Source organism: Perognathus longimembris, chromosome 11, assembly GCF_023159225.1.
Source record: "Perognathus longimembris pacificus isolate PPM17 chromosome 11, ASM2315922v1, whole genome shotgun sequence".
Lineage (NCBI taxonomy): Eukaryota > Metazoa > Chordata > Mammalia > Rodentia > Heteromyidae > Perognathus > Perognathus longimembris.
Window position 1 is genome coordinate 35,910,029 of NC_063171.1, and position 21,701 is coordinate 35,931,729.

The window sequence follows — 21,701 nt, forward strand, 5'->3', positions numbered from 1 at the left end:
CAGTAGCTTCTTGACTGTCCTGTGTCCAGTCTCTCGGCAAAGATTTATAGCTCAGCAGTGAAGCTCAGGAAACTCTTTATAGAATAGGATTGGCAGCAGAAGACAAATAGGGTTCCTGAATATTCAGGCAATGGCTGGACATGACTTTCTTTTCCTTTTTTTCAGTTTTTTGAGACAGGATCTCCCTATATAATCCAGACTAGCCTTAAACTAGCAATCTTCCTGACTACTTCTTGCATGTATGGCTGCCTAAAGGTTTAGGGCAATAGGTTCTATTGTACTCCATCAGACCTGTTTCCCTTTTTATTATCCTGAAATGGAATTCATATGTAATATAGCTGAGAGGGATATAAGCAATTCAAATACTATGAGCAGCACTGTTATTGTTGACAAGAATTTCTGAAATGGTGAACAATTTTTAGTAAATTTCTGAATAAATTATAATTTTAATCTATACCTTAGTAGCATTTCTGGGGAATTCAGAATCTAAATGATGCAAAAAATACTTTGCATTTCCATTTGAAATGGAGCTGAGTTCTGGGTTCCTTCAGATAACAACAGGTGTGTGTGTGTGTGTGTGTGTGTGTGTGTGTGTGTGTGTGTGTACACTACAGCTTGAAATCACTGTTTTTAGCTTTTTTATCTTTTGCCAGTCCTGGGGCTTGAGCACTGTCCCTGAGCTTGTTTTCCTCAAGGCTAGCACTCTATCACTCAAGCCACAGCATCCCTTCTAGCTTTTTTCTTCTACCCCTAAGCCACATTCCCAGCCCATCTTTTAGCTTTTTTTGCTCAAAGTTGGTGCTCTACCACTTGAGCTACTGCTCCTCTTCTAGCCTTTTGTTTTGTTTTGTTTTCCAGTTCTGGGGCTTGAATTCAGGGTCTGAGCACTGTCTCTGGCTTCTTTTTGCTCAAGGCTAGCACTCTGCCACTTGAGCCACAGCGCCACTTTGGCTTTTTCTATATATGTGGTGCTGAGGAATCGAACCCAGGCTTCATGTATATGAGGCGAGCATTTTACAATCATTAGGCCATATTCCCAGCACCTCCACTTCCAACCTTTTGCTGGTTAACTGGACATAGGAGTCTCATGGACTTTCCTATCCAGATTGCCTTTGAACCATGATCCTCTGATCTCAGCTTCCTGAGTAGTTAGGATTACAAGCATGAACCGCTGGCTCCCAGCTAATAACAGGTTTTTCAACTACATTAATATCCATCATGTGGTATGTGGCACAATTCTTTTCACTGTTTTGGTCATTGCAGTATTGTTTAGTATACTTGACTCTTGAACACTAACTCCCAGAAATCTCCAAAAACAGTCTAACAACCAAAAATATATCCAATAAATTCCCCCAAACAACCCCTAGAGGGCAATACACCCTCCTGTTGAGAACTGATTCAGAGGAGTCAGTGAGGCATGGGCTTTCTCAGGAGTTAGGAAAGGAATAAGCTTCATTTCAGAATACCCACACCTTTCCCTATCATACGCTGTGCTGTCATACACTTCTTTCTGCATGTATATTAGCCCTAACTCCCAAGTTCTAAGCCCCATTACTCTAAGCATTTCACTTCATGCCATTTTTAACTTCAAATTTCCTGGCCACATGTTCCCTAAAGCTATAGGGAAGGCAACTGGATGAGATCCAAGCACTTTTACATTTCAGGGAAGCATCTACTAAAGCAGTTAGGAATAGTGAAGGCCAGATGTAGTCTTGCCCTGGAAGGATGTAAGAGTGTCTAGATCTTACCTGTTTGGGATATGAGGATCCAAATAGAAAAGTGATCCCGAGCTCAGCTTAGGGAAACTCTGCTGTTTGTCCTCCAAGCTAGGTTGAACATCCTTGACAACCAATCTGGCTGCCCTTCAATTATCCAGTCCCTTGTCAGTGTGATATAAAAAGCACACATTCTAAAGTCAGATTGCATGAATTCTGGTCCTGGTTCAACCACTCAGTTGCTTTAGTTGTTTGCTATCTCTGTACCTCAGGTTCTTCTTATGGAAAATAAGAACACTAGTAATATCTATGTCTTACAACTAGTAGTTTTAAGAATTAAAAAAGCTAGGGACTGGGAATATGGCCTAGTGGTAGAATGCTTGCCACATATTCATGAAGCCCTGGGTTCCTCACCACCACATATATAGAAAAAGCTAAAAGTGGCACTGTGGCTCAAGTGATAGAGTACCAGCCTTGAGCAAAAAGAAGCCAGGGACAGTGCTCAGGCAGAGTTCAAGCCCCAGGACTGGCAAGGAAAAAAAAATTAAAAGAGCTAGAATATGTGAGCAAGTGCTTAAAACAGGATTTGGCACATAGCACTTTGCAAATCTTAGATATTAATTTTGTCATTCATGTGCTGTAGAGAACATGAACTTAGAGAATCATTCCAAGTTGGGGAATGAGTATCCCTGAAGACCCCCTTAATTATAAAGAAGCCTAATTTGACGGAGTTACACTCAAGTAGGAATACTTTCAGATAATCTAATGAAGATGGCCTTTCTGAACTAGGAAGGCTGATGATGATGACTATGGTGATGATGAGGATGGATCAGTAATGATGATCAACATTACACAAAAATAAAAGAAAAATCACGGTGAAAACAACACTGAAAAAGCTTTACAAAATGGAGTCCGCAGGCCATTAAGGGAACAGATGTATGTACTTCTCAAGTGGTTGACTATGTAAACCTTCTCTCTCTCTCTCTCTCTCTCTCTCTCTCTCTTCAGTCATGGGGTTTGAACCTTTCAATCCTACTTTTCAGAGACTTGGTATTGCTGGGGAAGACCCTGTCCTCTCATCGATCTTTCCCCAACTTACAGCCAGCTTCTTCCTCTTCTCCTCTTCTATGTCTTCCACTGCTTCCTCTTATCATGAATCCCTAACCTAATATGCTTTTGGAATACCCCCCATCTCTCTCTCTCTCTCTCTCTCTCTCTCTCTCTCTCTCTCTGTGTGTGTGTGTGGTGTGTGTGTGTGTGTGTGTGTGTGTGTGTGTGTGTGTGCTTCTCCTGGCCTGGCTGAGTTTTCCTTATTTCTAAAATGGTTTGCGGAGTGGGAGTGGCTCCTGGCAGCTTCCTTACTCCTGCTGCCTCAGTGTCTGAGAACTAGCTCTCCTTGGGCTGGTTCTCTAGTTCTGGTGAGTTGCTATTCTCTTGTTCTTCATCATCTCTAAAGTGTAATTCCTCTGCTCTCTATCCTTCTGAAAACAGATTTTGGAGGTTAGGAAGTTTGCATTTCTTTCTGAGTATTATAGTGGCAGCCTGGACTCCAGATCTACAAAGAGACTTTAGTCCTCAGGCAGAAATCAGCCTATTTCTAAAGCTGTGGGGAAAACTTCCTGTTTCCTCCTTAGCTACTTGTCTCTTGCAGTCTTCAGGTTAGGGTGACATTGGCAATCCACTGTTTTCCTTTCAACACTCTAGTCTTGTCTTAGTGCTCACTCATGGTCATGATTGTTGATCAATTCAAGCTCTGAGTATGTAAAATAAAAATAACTTTATTTGGGAAACTTAGGAATCACATTTAGGGAAACACTGAGTGAATGCTTTGAAAGAGGCAGGGAAAGTGGGAACTTATACAGACATCAGTGCTGATTTATTGCAAAGCACTAAAAATCCCTTTGTAGGAAAATTCTGTTGAGTGTTGAGAAAGAACAGGGGCTGTGTAACTGATAGATAATGAATAAGAGGATGTATATATGTAATAAAAATATCCCTAAAACAATAATCAAACAACCTCTTGACACACATTTTGAGTTTCTGGATACATCTGCTCATTCAAGATTCCTGCAGATTTCTCTCTTTCTCTCTCAAATGTTTATATTTTTGTGATTCTGTCTTCTTGTTTTCGTAGTGTATGGTGTCTTCACATGTATATCTTTGGAGGGGATGAGGGTATAGAACTCAGGGGAAATGTTGAAAGTGCAGCAGGGGAGCTTGCTAGCCACTGATGAAAGTGAACTATACAACCCGTGGGTGGAGACAGGAGGGAGAGACTGGGAGAGAGTGAGAGAACAGAAGACACTGTAAGAAAGGAAATGTACTCATTAGCTGACTCATGTAATTGTAATCCCTCTGTACACCACCTTTATAATAACAATACAGTAAATTAAAAAAAAAGATTCCTGCAGTCAAAGATGAAAGTAAAGTTCACAATCTAGAAAGGGAAGGAGGAAAGGAAGAAAGAGAAAAGGAAGGAAGGAAGATGAATAAAATATAAGTAAAGAGGAAAAAAAGAGAAAAAGAGAGCCGGCGCTGGTGGCTCATGCCTGTAATCCTAACTACTCGGGAAGCTGACATCAGAGGTTTGCTGTTCAAAGCCAACCTGGGCAGGAAAGTCCATCAGACTTTTATCTTCAATTAACTACCAGAAAAGCAGAAGTGGTGCTGTGGCTCAAGTGCTAGCCTTGAGCTAAAGAGCTCAGGGACAGTTCCCAGGCCTCACGACTGAAAAAAGAATGTATGAAAACAAATATAGCACTTTTGGAGCCACTGGCGCCTGGCCTTCATATGTATTTTTAGTAAAGGACATTAGCAAACACATTGCTTTGGGGAAGGTAGTTCTGATCAGAAAGAATTCGCCATCTTTTGCTGAACCAATGCTAGTTCTCCAAAAAAGGTTCTAAAATCTGATTGCTCTTGGTCATGCTTATTCCTACCCTGGACGCATGAATTGAGCCTTTTCTCTCTGGCTAGAATGATTCACAGAACTCAGTAAAGGACTTTCCCTTTACTTATGATCACTGGTTTAATATAAATGATCCAGATCAAGAACAGTCAATGGAAGAAACAGGAAGAGGGGATGCATGGGGAGGGGATGCATGGGCCTTCCATATCATTTCTGGGCATATCCCTCCTCCTCCCTCAGCACCGTAATATATTCACCAAACTGAAAGCTCTCAGAACCCTGAAGCCCATCGATTAGGGTTTTGATGAAGGCTTTATTATTACATAAGTACTTGATTAAATCACTAGCAAGGAGTGGTTAAATCAATCCTAGTTCCTCTTCTTTCTGGAGATCAGAGTGGGCTGAATGTTCTAATTGTTTAATCACAAGATTGGTTTCTCTGGCAGTCAGCATCCCATTCTCCAAGAGTTATCTTACTAGCAAAAACTCTGGTAGAGAGTTGAAAAGGGCTTTTTATAAATACCAAAACATGCTTTCCTCACTCCAGTCACTCAGGAACTTCCAAGGGTTCTAGGGGCTCTGTACCAAGACCTCAGGATGAAAACCAAACATAGTTCTTACTGTGCTGCAGTATCACCTCCAAGCCAATGATTTCTCTATTGGTGTTTTCTCAATTGTGTTGGTATGGCTGGCATAGCTGGAATTATAGTCCTGACAAAGTTGAAAGAGATCTTAAGAGATAAGCAAGAAGTATACTTTGAAATATGTCCCCAATACTCAAACTTGGAGATAAAGACTTTTGGGGACAATTCAGGCCCCTAAAGAGACAAGGATTCTGCTTTTTTTTTTTTTTTTGTAGTGGTGGTCAGGCTTGAATTTAGGGCCTGGATGCTGTCCCTGAACTTTTGTGCACTCTACTTACCTTGAGCCACAGCTCCACTTCCAGATTTTGTGAGGTTAATTGGAGGTAAGAGTTTCATAGACTTTCCTTCTGGAGCTGGCTGCAAACTATGATCCTCAGACCTCAGCCTTCTGAGTGGCTAGGATTACAGGCATGAGCCACCAGCTACCAGCAAGGATTCTGCATCTGTAATACTAGCTAGAGGTCTGAGGATTGCAGTTCAAAGCCAGTCTGGGCAGGAAAGCATCAGACTTTTATCTCCAATTAACCACCAGAAAACCAGAAGTGGCACTGTGGCTCAAGTGGTAGAGTGATAGCCTTGAGCTAAAGAGCTCAGGGACAGCATCTAGGCCCACAGTTCAAGCTCCATGACCAACAAAAAAAAAGTATGAGAAAAAATATAGCACTTTGGAGCAAGAGATGGTGAAGAGAGAATCGCTTCAATAGTAGACTTCAGATCAATCAGGCAAAAAACAGATCAGATGTCCTCCAAGCAACAGAAGGACTGATAACATGGAAGCCCACTGCCTCTGTACCAGCCAGCTCTTAAAAGCACAGGGGCAGAAAGCACTTGCCTGGTCCCAGCCACCATGAAGGGACACCAAGGCACATCTCCAGTCACTTCTCATCTAGTCAACGGGATGAGGAAATAGGGACTACTCTTATCAATGCCTAACTCTTACTTCACCAGGAAACACCAGACATACAGTAGATGTGGCGTTGATAAACTTTGGGAGATATATATATATATAGCCTTCCAGAGATATTATCCTTTGTTTCTTACTCATGGCTGCTACATGGTTTTGATTTCTATACTTTTTGTGTGTGTGCAAGCATATGGGACCAAAATTGAACCCAGCAAGCCTATTAAGCACTCTACCTCTTGAGCTATGCATCCAAGCCTTTTGTTGTGGTTTGATTTGCTTTTGAGGCAAGGACTTGCTGACTTTGCCCAGGTTGGCCTCAAATTCAGAATTTGCCTGCCAGTCCTCCTAAGTAACTGGGATTGAAGTGCCAGACTTTGAAGTCAGGCCCCATTTTACCACGTGAACCCCATTTTAGAATCGAACCCTGAGCCAATCAGATTTGTACCTGTGTCCTAATCTTGCTTGCTTGAACACCTGATTGTTGTAACCTTGTTCTTTGCCTTTATAAGGCCTGTGTAATCACAGCTCGGGGCTTCCTCCTAACCTCCGCTGTGTCGGTGGGTAGGACGAGGCCCGAGTTGCAGCTCGCTTAAATAAAGCCTTGCCTTGCTTTTGCATTTCGGAATGTCTGAGTCTCGGTGGTCTTCTTGGTGGTGGTCTTGCGACTTGGCACAACAGGATTAGAGTAGTGCACCACCATTTCAGCTTGATGTGAGAGTGTGTGTGTGTGTGTGTGTGTGTTAGAGAGTCCTGGGTTTGAACTCAGGGCCTGGGCACTGTTTCTGAACTCTTTTGCTCAAGAATAGTGCTCTACCACTTGAGCCACAGCTCTACTTCCCACTTTTTGGTGGTTAATTGGAGATAAGAGCCTTGAGGACTTTCCTTCTCAGGCTGCCTTTGAACCTTGATCCTCACAACTCAGACTCCAGAGTAGCTAGTATTATAGTACATGAGCCACCAGTGTGTCTGGCTCCAGTTTGATTTCTTTTTTTTTTTTTCTTTTTTTAATTTTTATTGACAAACCAGTTTGATTTCTGTATTCATTATTTTTTTCTAGTACTGAGGTTTGAATTCAGAGCTTTATACTTGGCTCAGCTTGCTTGCTCATCTGTTGCTCTTCTCCTTGATCCATGCCTCTAGCTTGATTTCTGTATTCCTGTGTGTATGTTGTGTGAAGGTCCTAGGGCTTGACCTCAGGGCCTGAGTTCTGTCCCTGAGCATTTTTACTCAAGGCTAGTGCTGTACCCATTGAGCCACAGCTCCATTTCCAGCTTTTTGTGTGTGGGGGGGGGGGAGGAGGAGGAGAAATTAATTGGAGATAAGAGTCTCCGGGACTTTCCTGCCCTGGCTAGCTTTGAATCTCAATCTTCAGATCCCAGTTTGCTGAGTAGCTAGCATTAGAGGCACAAGACACCAGTGCTTGGCAATTTCTAGATTCTTGTGTCAAGAAGGGAAGGTTAAATACTAAGAAGTAAAGGAAAATTATAAAGCAGAAGGTAAATCCATGGTTTTCAAGGGCTGGGAAAAGAGGGGATAGGAGCTATTATTTAAAAAGTATAAAGTTGCACTTTTACAAGATGAAAGGTGTTATGGAAACAGACAATGGTGATAATTGCACATTATGACTATACTTAATACCACTGACCTGTATAAACTAAAGTGACTAAGATGATAATTTTGTTATGCATTTTTTACCATAGTGAAAAATTGAGACCTATGATCCCCATACTCAAGAGACTAAAGCAGGAGGATAGCGAGGAGTTCCGGGCCAGTTTAAGCTTAAGTGAAAGCCCATCTCAGAAACAACAAACAAACAAAATTGAAAAAAAAAAAAGGAAGGGGAAAGTAAGGAGAGTGTCAAAAATAGATCATTCTTTGCTCAATCTTCAGTGATTTGCCTGTGATTTCCATGAATGGAGATCATTTCTCAACAATGTGAGCTCTCTGGAATGCCATAATTTTATTTACTTTGTGATTTTAAAACTTCAGTGTAACTATGGTGCTCTCTAGAAATCATCCTCTTCTTCAAGTTTGGTTAACACTGAAGGGGAGGGGAGAAGAGGGAGGAGAGAGGGAAGGTACGAGGAGGGGAAGGGAACAAGAGGAGATTATGTAGGAGGAAAATGTAGCAGGAGGGAAATCTAGGGTAGGTCATTTGGGAATAGGAAGCAAAGAAGACTATGTTTGTTTTCAGCAGGATATATACAAAGTATGCTCTTTGCTGACAGGAGAGCAGGAAGATAATCACGCTTGCAGGTGCACACTGGGGGTGGTGACAGCAGCAGAGAGCCACACATGGGCAGCACATCAAGGTAGGGCAAGGTCAGAAGGGAGGTAAGATTGGTTTCAAATGAAAATTACTTAGGCAGCATTAGTTTCCTGTGCTACTATGTAATTTGTGCAATTTGCTCCTCCAGCCTCCCTAGGGCCAGCTCAGGCTCACATTCATTTTCTTCCCAAGAATAAAACAATAGTGGAATTTCCATGTCCCCATCTGAGGAGTTTTATTATTATTATTATTATATTATAATTATTAAACATGCTAAAATCACAGACAGTGGCTATTCCATTTCTGCTCTGACTCCACAGTGAGACAGGTGGGAACTACAGGGGTCACTTGGCTTATGTGGTTTCTGGGGATGGCTAGAGTTGCGGGGTGTGTGGAGGGGGAGAGTTTAGAAGTAGGCAGGTTAGTAAAGCTTAGTGCAAATTTACCAGTAGTAACTTACAGCTTCAGAGATCTCCCCCTTTCTTCACTTTTCTTTCCTCCCTAAATCTACCTTAGTCTTCACTCCCTTGCCTATGGCCCCTTAGGCTGTCATCTAGTCTAGACTAGATAATAAAAGAAACCTCAGTCCCAGTCTTCCTTCTCAGGCGCTAATCTACTGAGCATGCACTAATGTGGTAAGCTGCTTGATTTAGGTCTGCTGGGTGGGGGATGAGGGGGGAGGCTCTAGTCCCCATGGTGGCTTCCGTTATAGGAGAGAGGCTAGACATGGTGGTAGGAAAAGATGTGGAAGGGAAAGAATGTAACATAAAGTGTAGAAGTTATAAGGGGCTGAACAGTGCATATGCCCTACCCTGAGGCACCCTACCTGGAAGATTTCCCCCCTTCACACATGGTTGGGGGATAGTCCTCTCAAACTGAAGCCTTTTGTTCTCCAAGCACACCGGGCAGGCACAGGTACTGATCCAGAGCCTTCACCCAAGGAGAAACTGAGCCACCCTTAGGCAGGTGGCTGCCAACTGAAGACCATCTTTTCCATTTTCCTTGTGCCTCTACTGCTGTGATGGCTTAACAAGGTGGAAAAAAAAGAATATATAAAGGTTGAAATTGCCTCAGTGAGAAGCTAACCAGACAAAGGGACAAGATACATAGGAGTAGTCAGGGCTGTGGAGAAAGGGAAAGAAGATAGCAGGGTGAAGGACAAGGCTAGCCATTCACGAGCTGGGATCTTTTTTCCTTTTCTGGAATCGCCGGAACTTGCCCTGAATGGCAAGGGCAGCTTTCTCCGTTTCTGGTGCTGTTAGGTCAATGTCAATCTCCTCCTCTTCCTCGGCCTTCTTGGCACTGCCAGCCTTCCCTGCAGACAAGTTAAAGACACATTACTGAGTCTCCTCCAGCCCCTTTCTCCAGGCCCCCAATACAGTGCCTCCAATACAGTCCATTTTGTGCTGGACTCTGGAATTCTGGCTAGGACTATGAATAATCCTCCTAGAAATCTGAGTTAGGATACCCACACTGAGAATTCACTGCAGTTATTTTTTTTTAAGTTTTGTTAGTCTCAGACCAAATGACAAACATCTTAAATCATACTTATCCCAAAGCACAGTCACTTTTTCTAGTTTCCCCTCCATTCCTGATGCAGACAATGGATTATCTGATGAATTTCTTTTTTTTAAATCATTGCATCTGCCTTCTCAATCACTCCTGACCTAGTTTGTAAAATCAAAGAGGAAATACTGATAGGACTGCTCCTTAGTGGAAAAGCCTATAGATATAATCTAGTCCTTTGTTTCATTTGTGCACACTCATTCCTCTGACATTTGCCTTTTGCTCATGCCTTTACTTTCATCAGCTCTACAAACTCCATAACCCAACACCACTCACCTTTTTCTTCTGGGCCAGATGCCTGGTTAGTTGCTGGGGATGTTTTAGTGTTGAGCTGAGGGAAAGGAATCAAAATATTAGATATTTACAGAAGTTTTAAGGGGCCATCCCTTTAGGCCTCTTAGGTATGTTCTAACTCTCCTGTGACCAGATACGTTCCATTTTTCTTCCTTCCTTCTTTCCTTCCTTCTTTCCTTCCTTCCTTCTTTCCTTCTTTCTTTCCTTCCTTCCTTCCTTTCTTCCTTCCTTCCTTCCTTCCTTCTCTCTTGCTCTTCTTTTCTTTTAATAAAGAAGTAGATCTTGAGATCAGGAGCAGAAAACAAATAATCAAAATTCACTAAGCAAGCTGGGCTCATGCCTGTAATCCTAGCTACTCAGAAGACTGAGACCTGGGGATTGTGGTTTGAAGCCAGCTTGGGGAAGGAAAGTCCCCATGAGACTCTTATCTCTAATTAACCACTCAAAAACTGGAAGTGGAGCTGTGGCTCAAAGCAGTAGAGTACTAGCCTTGAGTAAAGGAACTCGGGGACAACGCCCAGACCCTGAGTTCAAGCCCCATGACCAACCCCCGACCCCCCAAAAAATCATTAAAAAATATTTCTTGGAGCTGGGGTATCATAGAAGTAAAAATAGAAAAGAGCCTCTTATAGTACATATTCAGACAAATAGATGAATAAAATTACTATGGTGCTAGATGGAAAAGTGCTGTAGGGAAAGGAAAGGAAGGGAGGAGGTGAGTGTTGGGCAAGAGGCACTTTTACATGGAGTTGTTAGGAAGAGCCTCTCTGTAACATGGTATTTGAGCAAAAGGCTGAAGGAAATGAGGGAGTAAAATTAAGTACTGGTTGCAAGACGTGGTGGTTTTATTAGTCTGTTTGAGGAACATTAAGAAAGTAGAGAGAGGCAGGAAAGGTGGATGAGGATGAGATCTGAGCTAACTGGGGATAGGAGCAGATTGTGTAGGGCTTTGGAAGTCTTCTTCAAGAGTTTGGCTTTCACCACACGTGAGATGGGAAGTGGATGGAGACCTGTAATTTACATAAAAGGAACACGAGGAAGGAGGCAGAGAAAGCCTAAAGAAGCATGCAGAAAACCAAGCAAGATATGATGGCAACTTGCATCAGCAAAATGGCAGTGAAATGGAAGGTGTTTAAGTTCTAGGTGTATTTTTAAACTATGACCAATGTGATTTGTTTAATTGAGTAAGTGGTATTGTAAAGAGAGGAGTCAAGGATGCCTCCTGAGGAAGAATATGGGACTGAAGAACTGAAGAAAAAAAAAAAGTGGAGCTGCCATTTCCTGAGAAGGCAGCAGAAGGAACAGGTTCTATGGAAAGGATCAGGAGATAGTTTTGTTATTTTTTAAATTTGAAATGCCTATTAATTATCCAAGAGATATTTCTATAAGAAGGGTCTGGCTAGAAATATAATCTAGGGAGTTTTTTGGGTTTTTTTTCAGAATGTTTTTTTTATTTTTTTATTTTTATTTTTGGCCAGTCCTGGGGCTTGGACTCAGGGCCTGAGCACTGTCCCTGGCTTCTTTTTGCTCAAGGCTAGCACTCTGCCACTTGAGCCACAGCGCCACTTCTGGCCCTTTTCTGTATATGTGGTGCTGGGGAATCGAACCCCGGGCCTCATGTATATGAGGCAGGCACTCTTGCCACTAGGCCATATCCCCAGCCCTAAACTAGGGAGTTTTATAGGTAGCATTTATAACCATGAGACTCGGAATATGTTCAAATGGAGAAGAGGATCAAATCCTGGGGCATTCCTGCAATTAAAGTTGCAGAAATAAAGAAAAAGAAACAAATAGATAAGAGAGAAGCTAAGAGATCATAGGAATAAGAAACAATGTGAAGAAAATATTTCAAGGATAAGAGAATGTGTCATATTCTGCAGAAAACCAATAACAATAGAGATTGAGATTGACCATTGAGTTTTACTATGTGGAGATCACTAGTGACAAGGACAAGAAATGTTACCATAGAGAAAGACAGCAAGATTCTGATTAAACTTAGTTCAAGGAAGAAAAAGGAGAGGAAGTAAAGCAGCAGATAGAGAAGGAATTCCAAAGAAGGTGACATGGAGCCACAAAAGGATTTTATTTAAGATGACAAGTTACTGAATATTTGTGTTCTTGCAAATTATCCAGCAGTGAACTGCGAACTGTAGGGGAAAAAGGAGGATCACATGTGAGGAAGGAGAGAGGGGGTGAGGCCTTGTATATAAGCAGAGGAGCTAAACAACACCACCCACAGTAAGTGCAAGTCCGAGCATATGGACCCCGTTACCAGCAGATGAAAATATTTGGAAGGTTTCTTCTAATAACTTCTGGGTGTCTTTTTGTTATTGTTGTTGTTGTATGGTACTGAGGTTTGAACTCAAGGCCTCAAACTTGCTCGGCTTGCTTGTCTGGCAGCACTTTACCCCTTAAGTCATGCTTCCAGCCCTAGTTTTTGTTGGTTATTTTGGGAGATGGAGTAATGGCAGATTTTTCTGCCTGGGCTAACTTTGGATAATCTCAAGATCTCAGCCTCCTAAGTAGCTAGGGTTACAAGCCTGAGACACTGCCACAAGCATATTTCTGTTTTTTGTTGGTTTTATTGTTATTTTTCATTGTTATGATAAAGATGATGTTTAGGGGGATTTCAGTTCATAGCTTCTGTTTTTTAAAGTAAAACAGGTAACAAGATGATCAAGAGAATGCATGAAAAGGTATTAAAGGACAGAGGAATGTACAAAGTACTCATCTAGGCTGGAAGTACAGCTTTAATGGTAGAGCTCCACCTTAGTTAGCAAGCAAGCCGAATAAGCACAAGACCCTGAGTTCAAGTTCAAACCTTGGTATTGGGAGAAAAAAGCAAGCAAACAGGCTTGGCATCTGTAATTACAGGCTCACATCTGTAATCTTAGCTATTCAGGAAGCTAAGATTTGAGGATCACAGTTTGAAGCCGGCTGGGACAGGAAAGTCCATGAGAGTCTCATTTCCAATTAATCACCAAAAAGCCAATGTGAAGCTGAAACTCAAGTGGTAGAGCACTAGCTTTGAACAAAAAAGTTTCAGGACACACACACACACACACACACACACACACACACACACACACACGAGGTGCCAGACTTTGAAGTCAGGCCCCACCACGTGAACCCCATTTTAGAATCGAACCCTGAGCCAATCAGATTTGTACCTGTGTTCTAATCTTGCTTGCACAGCTGATTGTTGTAACTTTGTTCTTTGCCTTTATAAGCCCTGTGTAATCACAGCTCGGGGCTCCCTCCTAACCTCCGCTGTGTCGGTGGGTAGGACGAGGCCCGAGTTGGCAGCTCGTTAAATAAAGCCTTGCCTTGCTTTTGCATTTCGGAAATGTCTGAGTCTCGGTGGTCTTTTTGGTGGTGGTCTTCCGACTTGGCACAACAATACACACACACACACACACACACACAACCAAAGAGAAAACTCATCTACAGGAGGAAAGTGGATGGACGAGGGAACAGTAACACCACTCCTGAGACATTAAGGCCCCTCATAAGGCTGATATGTATGCTTTCTTCCAACTTTCCTGCTCAGATGGAGAATTAGATTAAACATAATAGTAACTTTTCTCCCTCAGTACCGTATTAATAAAGCTTTATCAGCCTGTGTTAGCCTTCAGGTACATTCAGCTTAAGACAGAACAGTGCCCATAGATTACTTGGTACCTTTAGAGTCTTATTTGTTTCAGTGTGTGTGTGTGTGTGTGTGTGTGTGTGTGTGTGTGTGTGTGTGTGTGTGTGTGTTAGTACCAGGACTTGAACTCAGGGCATTGCACTCTCTCAGCTTTCTTGCTGGTGGCTGGTCCTCTACCATTTGAGCCACATCTCCAGTTTGGCATTTTGCTGGTTAGTTGGAGATGGAGTCTCTCAGATTTTGCTGCCCTTCCTGGCTTCAAACCTTGATCTTCTAGGTCTAGGTCAGTCTCCTGAGTAGCTAGGTATACAAGTGTGAACCATAGGTATCTGGCTTGTTCAACGTTTTTGAGTACTTTATATTTGTTGAAATGTAGTCATTGGGTGCTAGCACAGTGTTTTTTTTCATGCAACTCTTAGAACAGCTTAAAGGAGTATATAGTACAATTCCTCTACTTTATAAATGCCAGATGTAAAGGGTCTGCTTCAAGTAGCTGATGGAATCCAGTTTATGTCTGCAGGTTATGTTGTCTCTACCCTGTTCGATAACTATGTATCAACTACTTTTTTTATTTTTTTGCCAGTCCTGGGGCTTGACCTCAAGGCCTAGGCACTGTCTCTTTGTGCTCAAGGCTAGCTCTCAATCACTTGAGCCACAGTACCACTTCTGGCTTTTTTGAGTAGTTTATTGGAGATAAGAATTGCACAGGTGGCTGGGAATATGGCCTAGTGGTAGAGTGCTTGCCTAGCCTGCATGAAGCCCTGGGTTTGAGTCCTCAGCACCACATAAACAGGAAAACCAGGAAATGGTGCTCTGGCTCATGTGGTAGAGTGCTAGCCTTGAGCAAAAGGAAGTCCTGAGTTCAAGCCCCAAGGCTGCAAGGGGAAAAAAAAAAGCAAAAGAAACAAATCATCCATTCAACAAATATGTCAGTCCCTAATCACATGAAATATTGAGAGTATAGCACTAAGCACACTGGACAAACATGTCAGTTAGTAGCAAATACCATGAAACAAAACAGTGTAGGCTAGGGAGACCTCTCTGAAGACAGATATTTGAGGAGAAGTTTTAACGATAGCTTGAATGGCCACGTGCGAGTGGCTCATGCCTACAATCCTATTACTCAGAAGGCTGAGATGTGAGGATCACAGTTCAAAGCCAGCCCAGGTAGGAAAGTTTGTGAGACTCTTATCATCAATTAATCCCGGGGGGGAGGGTGGAAGCCAAAAGAGGAGCTGAGGCTCAAGTGATAGAATGCTAGCCTTGAGCACAGAAAACTCAGAGACAGTGCCCAAGACCTAAGTTCAAAACCCAGATATGGCACAAAATAGGAGGTGGAGGATGAAGAGGAGAAGAAGGAGGAGAAGGAGGAGGAGGCTTGCATGACATATAAGAACAAACCATGGAATGAGGGGGGTTGAGAAGGGAAAAAGTGGGAGAAAATGAGGGAGAGGGTAACACTGTTCAAAAAGAAATGTACTCATTACCTGACTTGTGTAACTGTAACCCCATTGCATATCACTTTTACAATAAAATTCAGATTTAAAACAACAAAAAAAAGAGGAAGCCATGTAAATGCCTGAGTAAAAAGTCTTCTGGGAAGATATATACCTGTGAGTACTTGAACTCAGGGCATCGTGCTCTCATTCAGTTTTTATATACTTACCGCTGCATTCTACCACTTGAGCCATGCTTCAAGTTCCAGCTTTTTGATGGTTAATTAGAGATTAGAGTCTCTTGGATTTGTCTACCTGAACTGACTTCAAACCTCGATCCTCAGATCGGGGGCATTCTCTTGAGTAGCTAGGATTATGAGCATGAGCCACCAGCCCCAGGCATAAAAGAGGGAATATTAAAAAATGAGATTGAGTAAATATCTAGGATGTAACACTTTGAACCAGAGAAAAGATATTTTTGCCTGAGTCGATAGAAAGCTTTGTAGGTTTGGAGGCAGAAGGAAACAGGTTCTAATATGATTTTCACAATTGCTTTGACTGGTGAGTCGAGGCTAAACTATAGCAGAGCAAGAGAGAAACCAAGTGAAAATAACTAGGAGCATCTTGAACTGGTACAAATAAAATGATGGAGGCTTGGATTAAGATAGTGGTCATGGAAGTGACAGGCTTCAGGGAAGTTTCATGGTAAAATAAGTTAAATCTGCTGATAGATATTTGAGTACAGAAAACACTATCGAAGAGCTTTCCTTTTAAGGAATGCAGGAGAATGAGGCAGTAGTTGGGAACCAATGTAAGATCAAGGGAAAGTGTTAAGATGGGAGATTTAGGGTATTTGAATGCCGATGCAAATGCTGATAGGTAGATTATGTAAGAAAGAGAGAGGGTAATTATCAGACTGTTGTCTTGAATAGACAAGAGGAGACTCATGTGCATAATTACAGGGGTGGGCCTCAGAAAGAAACATAGAGAATTCATTTACAACATAGGAATGAAGACACAGATGCATGAAAGCAAGATGGCAGATGTAACGAGAATGCACAAAAGTTCCCTTCTGATTGTTTCTGTTTTCTCAAGAAGGAAAATTGTCAGCTGAGAGTCAGAAATTTTCTAAGAAAGTAAGAGAGTGAATGACTGGTAACTTATATAGCAGGATTACCAGAAAGCTCAAGAGCCCTGCTGAGATAAATGATCTTGTATTTTAAGTTAAACTTGTCAAGATATTGTCCCTATCTTCTAGGGTAAGTGAAAAGATAAAGCAAATATCTAGCTGAAGTCTCAGCCACTCACTCTGTAGGACTGAACCTGGGTCATTCAGTGTTCAGTCTTTTCCAGTATCCAGAGAATTTTAAAATCTAAATATATTTCCTTATATGAGATGAAAAAAAAAAAAACAAGTACCCAAATAATATTTATTGACCTAATCTGAAATCTTTGCAATGACACCCTATTTCATAGTTGAGGAAACATGCTTAGACTGATTGGTGGTCAGAATCCTGACCAAGGTCAAATCACTCAAGTAGAAAACAGTGGACCTGGACTGGTAATATGGCTTAGCAGTAGAGTGCTTACCTTGTATGCATGAAGCCGTGGGTTCGATTCCTCAGCACCACATAAACAGAAAAAGCTCGAAGTGGCACTGTGGCTCAAGTGGTAGAGTGCTAACCTTGAGCAAAAAGAAGCCATGGGCTGGGAATATGGCCTAGCGGCAAGAGTGCTTGCATCCTATACATGAAGCCCTGAGTTCGATTCCTCACTTGCATCCTATACATGAAGCCCTGAGTTCGATTCCTCAGCACCACATATACAGAAAATGGACAGAAGTGGCACTGTGGCTCAAGTGGCAGAGTGCTAGCCTTGAGCAAAAAGAAGCCAGGGACAGTGCTCAGGGCCTGAGTCGAAGGCCCAGGATTGGCCAAAACAAAAACAAAACAAAACAAAAAAAAAGAAGCCATGGACCTTGCTCAGGCCCTGAGTCCAAGCCCCAGGACTGGAAAAAAAAAAAAGTGGACTTTGGAACCCAAGCATATTGACTCCTCACTCTTAACTACCAGTTGTATTGTCTCCATAAGACTCAAAAGTGTCTCACAATGTCACATGTTAATGTGTTAATAATTACCAAGTCTAAACAGAAACCATATAAATGCACATTATTCTTTCAACTTTGGTTGATTTTTCTAATAAATAACTGAGGGGGGGCATGTTTGGTAGAATACATCTGTAATTCCACCTACTCAGGAGATAGATCAGGAGGACTATGTTTTGAAGCCATTTTGGACAAAAAATTAGTGAGACCCTGAAGTGCCAGACTTTGAAGTCAGGCCCCACTTTACCACGTGAACCCCATTTTACCATGTGAGCCCCATTTTAGAATCGAACCCTGAGCCAATCAGATTTGTACCTGTGTTCTAATCTTGCTTGCTTGAACAGCTGATTGTTGTAACCTTGTTCTTTGCCTTTATAAGCCCTGTGTAATCACAGCTCGAGGATCCCTCCTAACCTCCGCTGTGTTGGTGGGTAGGACGAGGCCCGAGTTGCAGCTCGCTTAAATAAAGCCTTGCCTTGCTTTTGCATTTCGGAATGTCTGAGTCTCGGTGGTCTTCTTGGTGGTGGTTTCGCAACTTGGCACAACATTTGGGGGCTCGTCCAGGATGGCCCCAGAGACCCCCGAGACCCCAGACTCCGAAGGTAAGAAAGTAGGGTTGTTCATTCTGTGTGTCTGTGTCTGTGTGATTTGTAGTTTTGTTTTCTGTTTAGGCCAGCCGCTTGAATCTGAACTTGTAGGTAGTGAAGGACCAGCCGGAGTGGACACGCTCGTATGGGCAGTCCTGGGGGACTCAAGCCCTCAAGCCCTCCACAGGGGGCTCAGGCTTACCACTACCACCCTGGACCTGAAGGACTGGACCAGGAGGCCCTTCTAACGGGCGCCTGTCTAGTCCACTCTATATTCGGGGTTGTCTGGTCCGCTCCTACACAGGAACGGGAAAGAGAGAGCCTCAAGACTGTGTGGTCTTCCCCCTCACAGGGGCAGGAGAGACACAGTGAGACTCTGTGGTCTGCCTCCTCACAGGGGCAGGAGAGACACAATCGAACCTGTAAGCCGTGGCTCCCTAAGTCTGTCTGTAAGTGTTGTCTGGTCTTTGTGCCTGTGATTATTTTTGTGTGTTTCTTTCTTGTGCTGTGCCTGACTGACAAACGGATGATGGGGAACGTTCCTTCCACTCCCCTGGACTTGACTTTAGCTCACTGGAAAGATGTACAGGTGACAGCCCACAATCAGTCAATCAGTGAGAGTGTCCACAAAAAAGAACTCTAGGGGGACCCCCACCCAGCCTACTTAACCAGAAAATTATTTGGTGCGCTAAAATGTTTTACTAAGACTAAAAATGTTTTACTAAAACTATCAAGCCCTGGAAAATGAGGCTGGAGAATGCTAAAATCATTTGTTAAAGGTTTTTGTCTTAAAATGTACGGCCAATGTTTATTCAGTGTGCTTTAAGATCTTTTGAAAATGTATGTGTGTGTGCATGTGTGAGTGTGAACATGTTCAAGACTGCAGTATGATGCAAAACTAAGTTTGTTTAAAGTCAAAGGGTCATCAAGTTTGGGCATTACCAAATGCTTTAAAGGATTTCTCAGGGTTCTTTAATTAAAATTTTAAAAAAATCAGCTAAGTATCAGAAATTTGGATTTTAAAGGGATATATATATATATATATATATATATATATATATATATATACTAAACTAATGGGGATAGAAATAAACTCAGTAACTCTATGTATGTAGGAAGAAATGGCAAAATGGGCCAATGTTTCTCACTAATATATTGGAAAGCTGAACGGATAAGTATTTCTAATTGTAATTCTTGCATTAAGGAAAAATTCAAAGGTCTTCATGCCATGCAGTAACTGGGACTGGAAAAAAAAAAAAAAAGAGGCTCTTTTGAAACAAGCAGCCCATAGGCAAAGGGCGGCACCTGGTTTCAGAATGCCTGTGAGCTTCAGTTTTTCCGATGCAGATAAAAGCTAAAATGTTGTTAGTGTTAAAAAGGCTTTGGAAATCAAGAATACATTTCTAGATAAGAAATTTGGAAGTAAAATTGTCCTAAATAATTATTGCAAAGTGAGAAAAGGAGAATTATGGCTACCAAAATGTTTAATTGCCATTCCAGCTTCTTTGTAGGTTTTTTTGTAACCGTTTCCAGCAGGCCCACAGAGAAGCACAGGTGATTCCTACAAGTTTGTCGAGATCTAATACTGACCCTTAATACGTTCCAGGTAAGAGAGCATGCTTAAAAACTACTTCTGTGTAGACCACCTTGTTGCTTATAATTGGAGTAAAGTGGCCCCTTATAAGACTCACTGATCTGAATCTGCAGTTCAAAGCCAGCCCGGGCAAAGAAAGGTCCCTGTGAGAGACTTGTCTCTAATCAGCCAGCAGAGTGCCGGGAATGGAGTTGTGTGGAGCTCAAAGTGGTAGGGTGCTAGCCTTGAGCTGGAGAGCTGGGGGACAGTGCTCAGGCCCTGAGTCCAAGTCCAGTGGAAAGTCACTCCTCCTGGGACAAAAGTGATGGAGCATCCAGAGGCAGTAAGCCACTGCTTGGATGGCAGAGATGGTGTCAGATCCTAGAGTCACTCCTGTTTGGCCTTTCAAAAGTTAATCAAAGCCGGGAAGTCCTAGAAGAATAGTTCATAAGCATGCCTTTCCAATGCCCATGTCTGTCTACTGGGCAGGAACTTGCCAGTCATCTGTGATAGTGGTTAGTAAGGGTAAGTTTGTCAAATGAGAGGATAGATTGAAATCTCAACCCCCCGCATTTACTCAAAGCTCTGACTGGCAGTGAGAATTTTAAGCTGATACATCTGTTCAGGAAAGAAAGCTTGTAGACCTGAGATTGTGTCCTTATTGAGATCTGTCAAAGGCCTGCAAAGGTAACTTTTTAGGTAATCAGAGATCAGTTCCCCAGCCAGCCAAGAAAATGCTTTTACAAACTAGAATGTTAAAAGGCACAAATTTGTAAACCTGAAGTCACCCATTTGGGCTTCATATTAAAAGAGAGCAAGCGTTGGCTGTCAGATGCACGTAGACTGTGCTGAAAATCCCTGTGCCTAAATCAGCCAGAAAAGTGAGAGTTCCTGGGAACAGACTTTAGTAGACCCAGGGCCATGAGCTTTGCTTCCTGTGCCCCAGTATTCCCAAGAAGGCTTGGAGTGGATAAAGCAAATTCCCATGGCCCACAAAACCCCTGGACAGAGAAGGAAACAATGACTGGTGGAAAACTTGTGAAGGGAAACTTATCCTGCCACAAGGGCTGGGTAAGGGGATCCTTAAGAGAATCTGAGCTTCTCACATGGGAACCCGAAAAATGCAGGACTTGCTCTGACACTCCAAAGTGAAAATTAGACAAGGAGATCAACTTATTGAAGATATTGTTAAAAATTGTAAGGCCTGTCAGCTCACCAACACCCCCAATCAACCAGTTACTAAAGGAGCTCGCCTCTGTGGGAATAGGCCAGGCGTGTATTGGGAAGTAGATTTCACAGAAATTACAAATATTTGCTAGTTTTTGTAGACACCTTTTTCAGGGTGGGTTGAAGCCTATCCAACAAAGCATGAGACTGCAAATGTAGTGGCTAAGAAGATCCTGGAAGAAATCCTACCCAGGTATGGCTTCCCACCCACCATTGGGTCAGACAACAGACCAGCCTTCATCTCAAAAGTAAGTCAGGAATAGCCACTGCACTGGGGATGGATTGGAAATTGCATTGTGCTTATAGATCCCAGAGTTCAGGACAGGTAGAGAAAATGAATCAGACTCTAAAAGAAACCTTTACTAAACTGGCCTTAGAGACTGGCGCAGACTGGGTGTCACTCCTTCCTTTTGCTCTGCTTAGAATAAGAAATTCTCCCTATCAGCTTGGCTTTACTCCTTTTGAAATGATGTACGGGTACCCCCCGCCCATTATCCCTAGCCTTCAGACTGAATTGCTTGCTGATTTGGATGATGCTGAATTTTTGTGTAAATTCGATTATTTGCAACTCGTGCACAAGAATATGACCCCAACTTAAGGCATTATATGATTCTGCTTCTGTTCCTACACCTCATTTATTAAGACCAGGGGACTGAAATCCTTAGAACCACGGTGGAAGGAACCCTAGACGGCATCACTACTTGGGTTCATTGCTTCCACGCCAGGCCAGCTGACCCCTTTGCCCTGGACGACGACTACCGTGGTGGAACATGGGAGGTCTCCAAGCACCCAACTCAGCTGCTTCGCCTTCACCTCAAGAAAAGA

At 42.6% G+C, this 21,701-nt stretch overlaps 1 protein-coding gene across 1 annotated transcript in view; it reads right to left on the bottom strand.

The window, feature by feature from the left end:
• Positions 1-8,125: 8,125 nt before the first annotated feature.
• Pcp4l1 (Purkinje cell protein 4 like 1) overlaps positions 8,126-21,701 on the bottom strand; it is a 29,329-nt gene continuing 15,753 nt past the window's right edge. Inside the window, exons 2-3 of the mRNA XM_048356524.1 lie at positions 10,283-10,337; positions 8,126-9,755 (exon numbers count right to left, since the gene is read on the bottom strand). Of these exons, the coding sequence (XP_048212481.1) occupies positions 9,613-9,755; positions 10,283-10,337 (198 nt within the window). The 3' untranslated portion in view covers positions 8,126-9,612. The remainder of the gene's footprint in view (positions 9,756-10,282; positions 10,338-21,701) is intronic.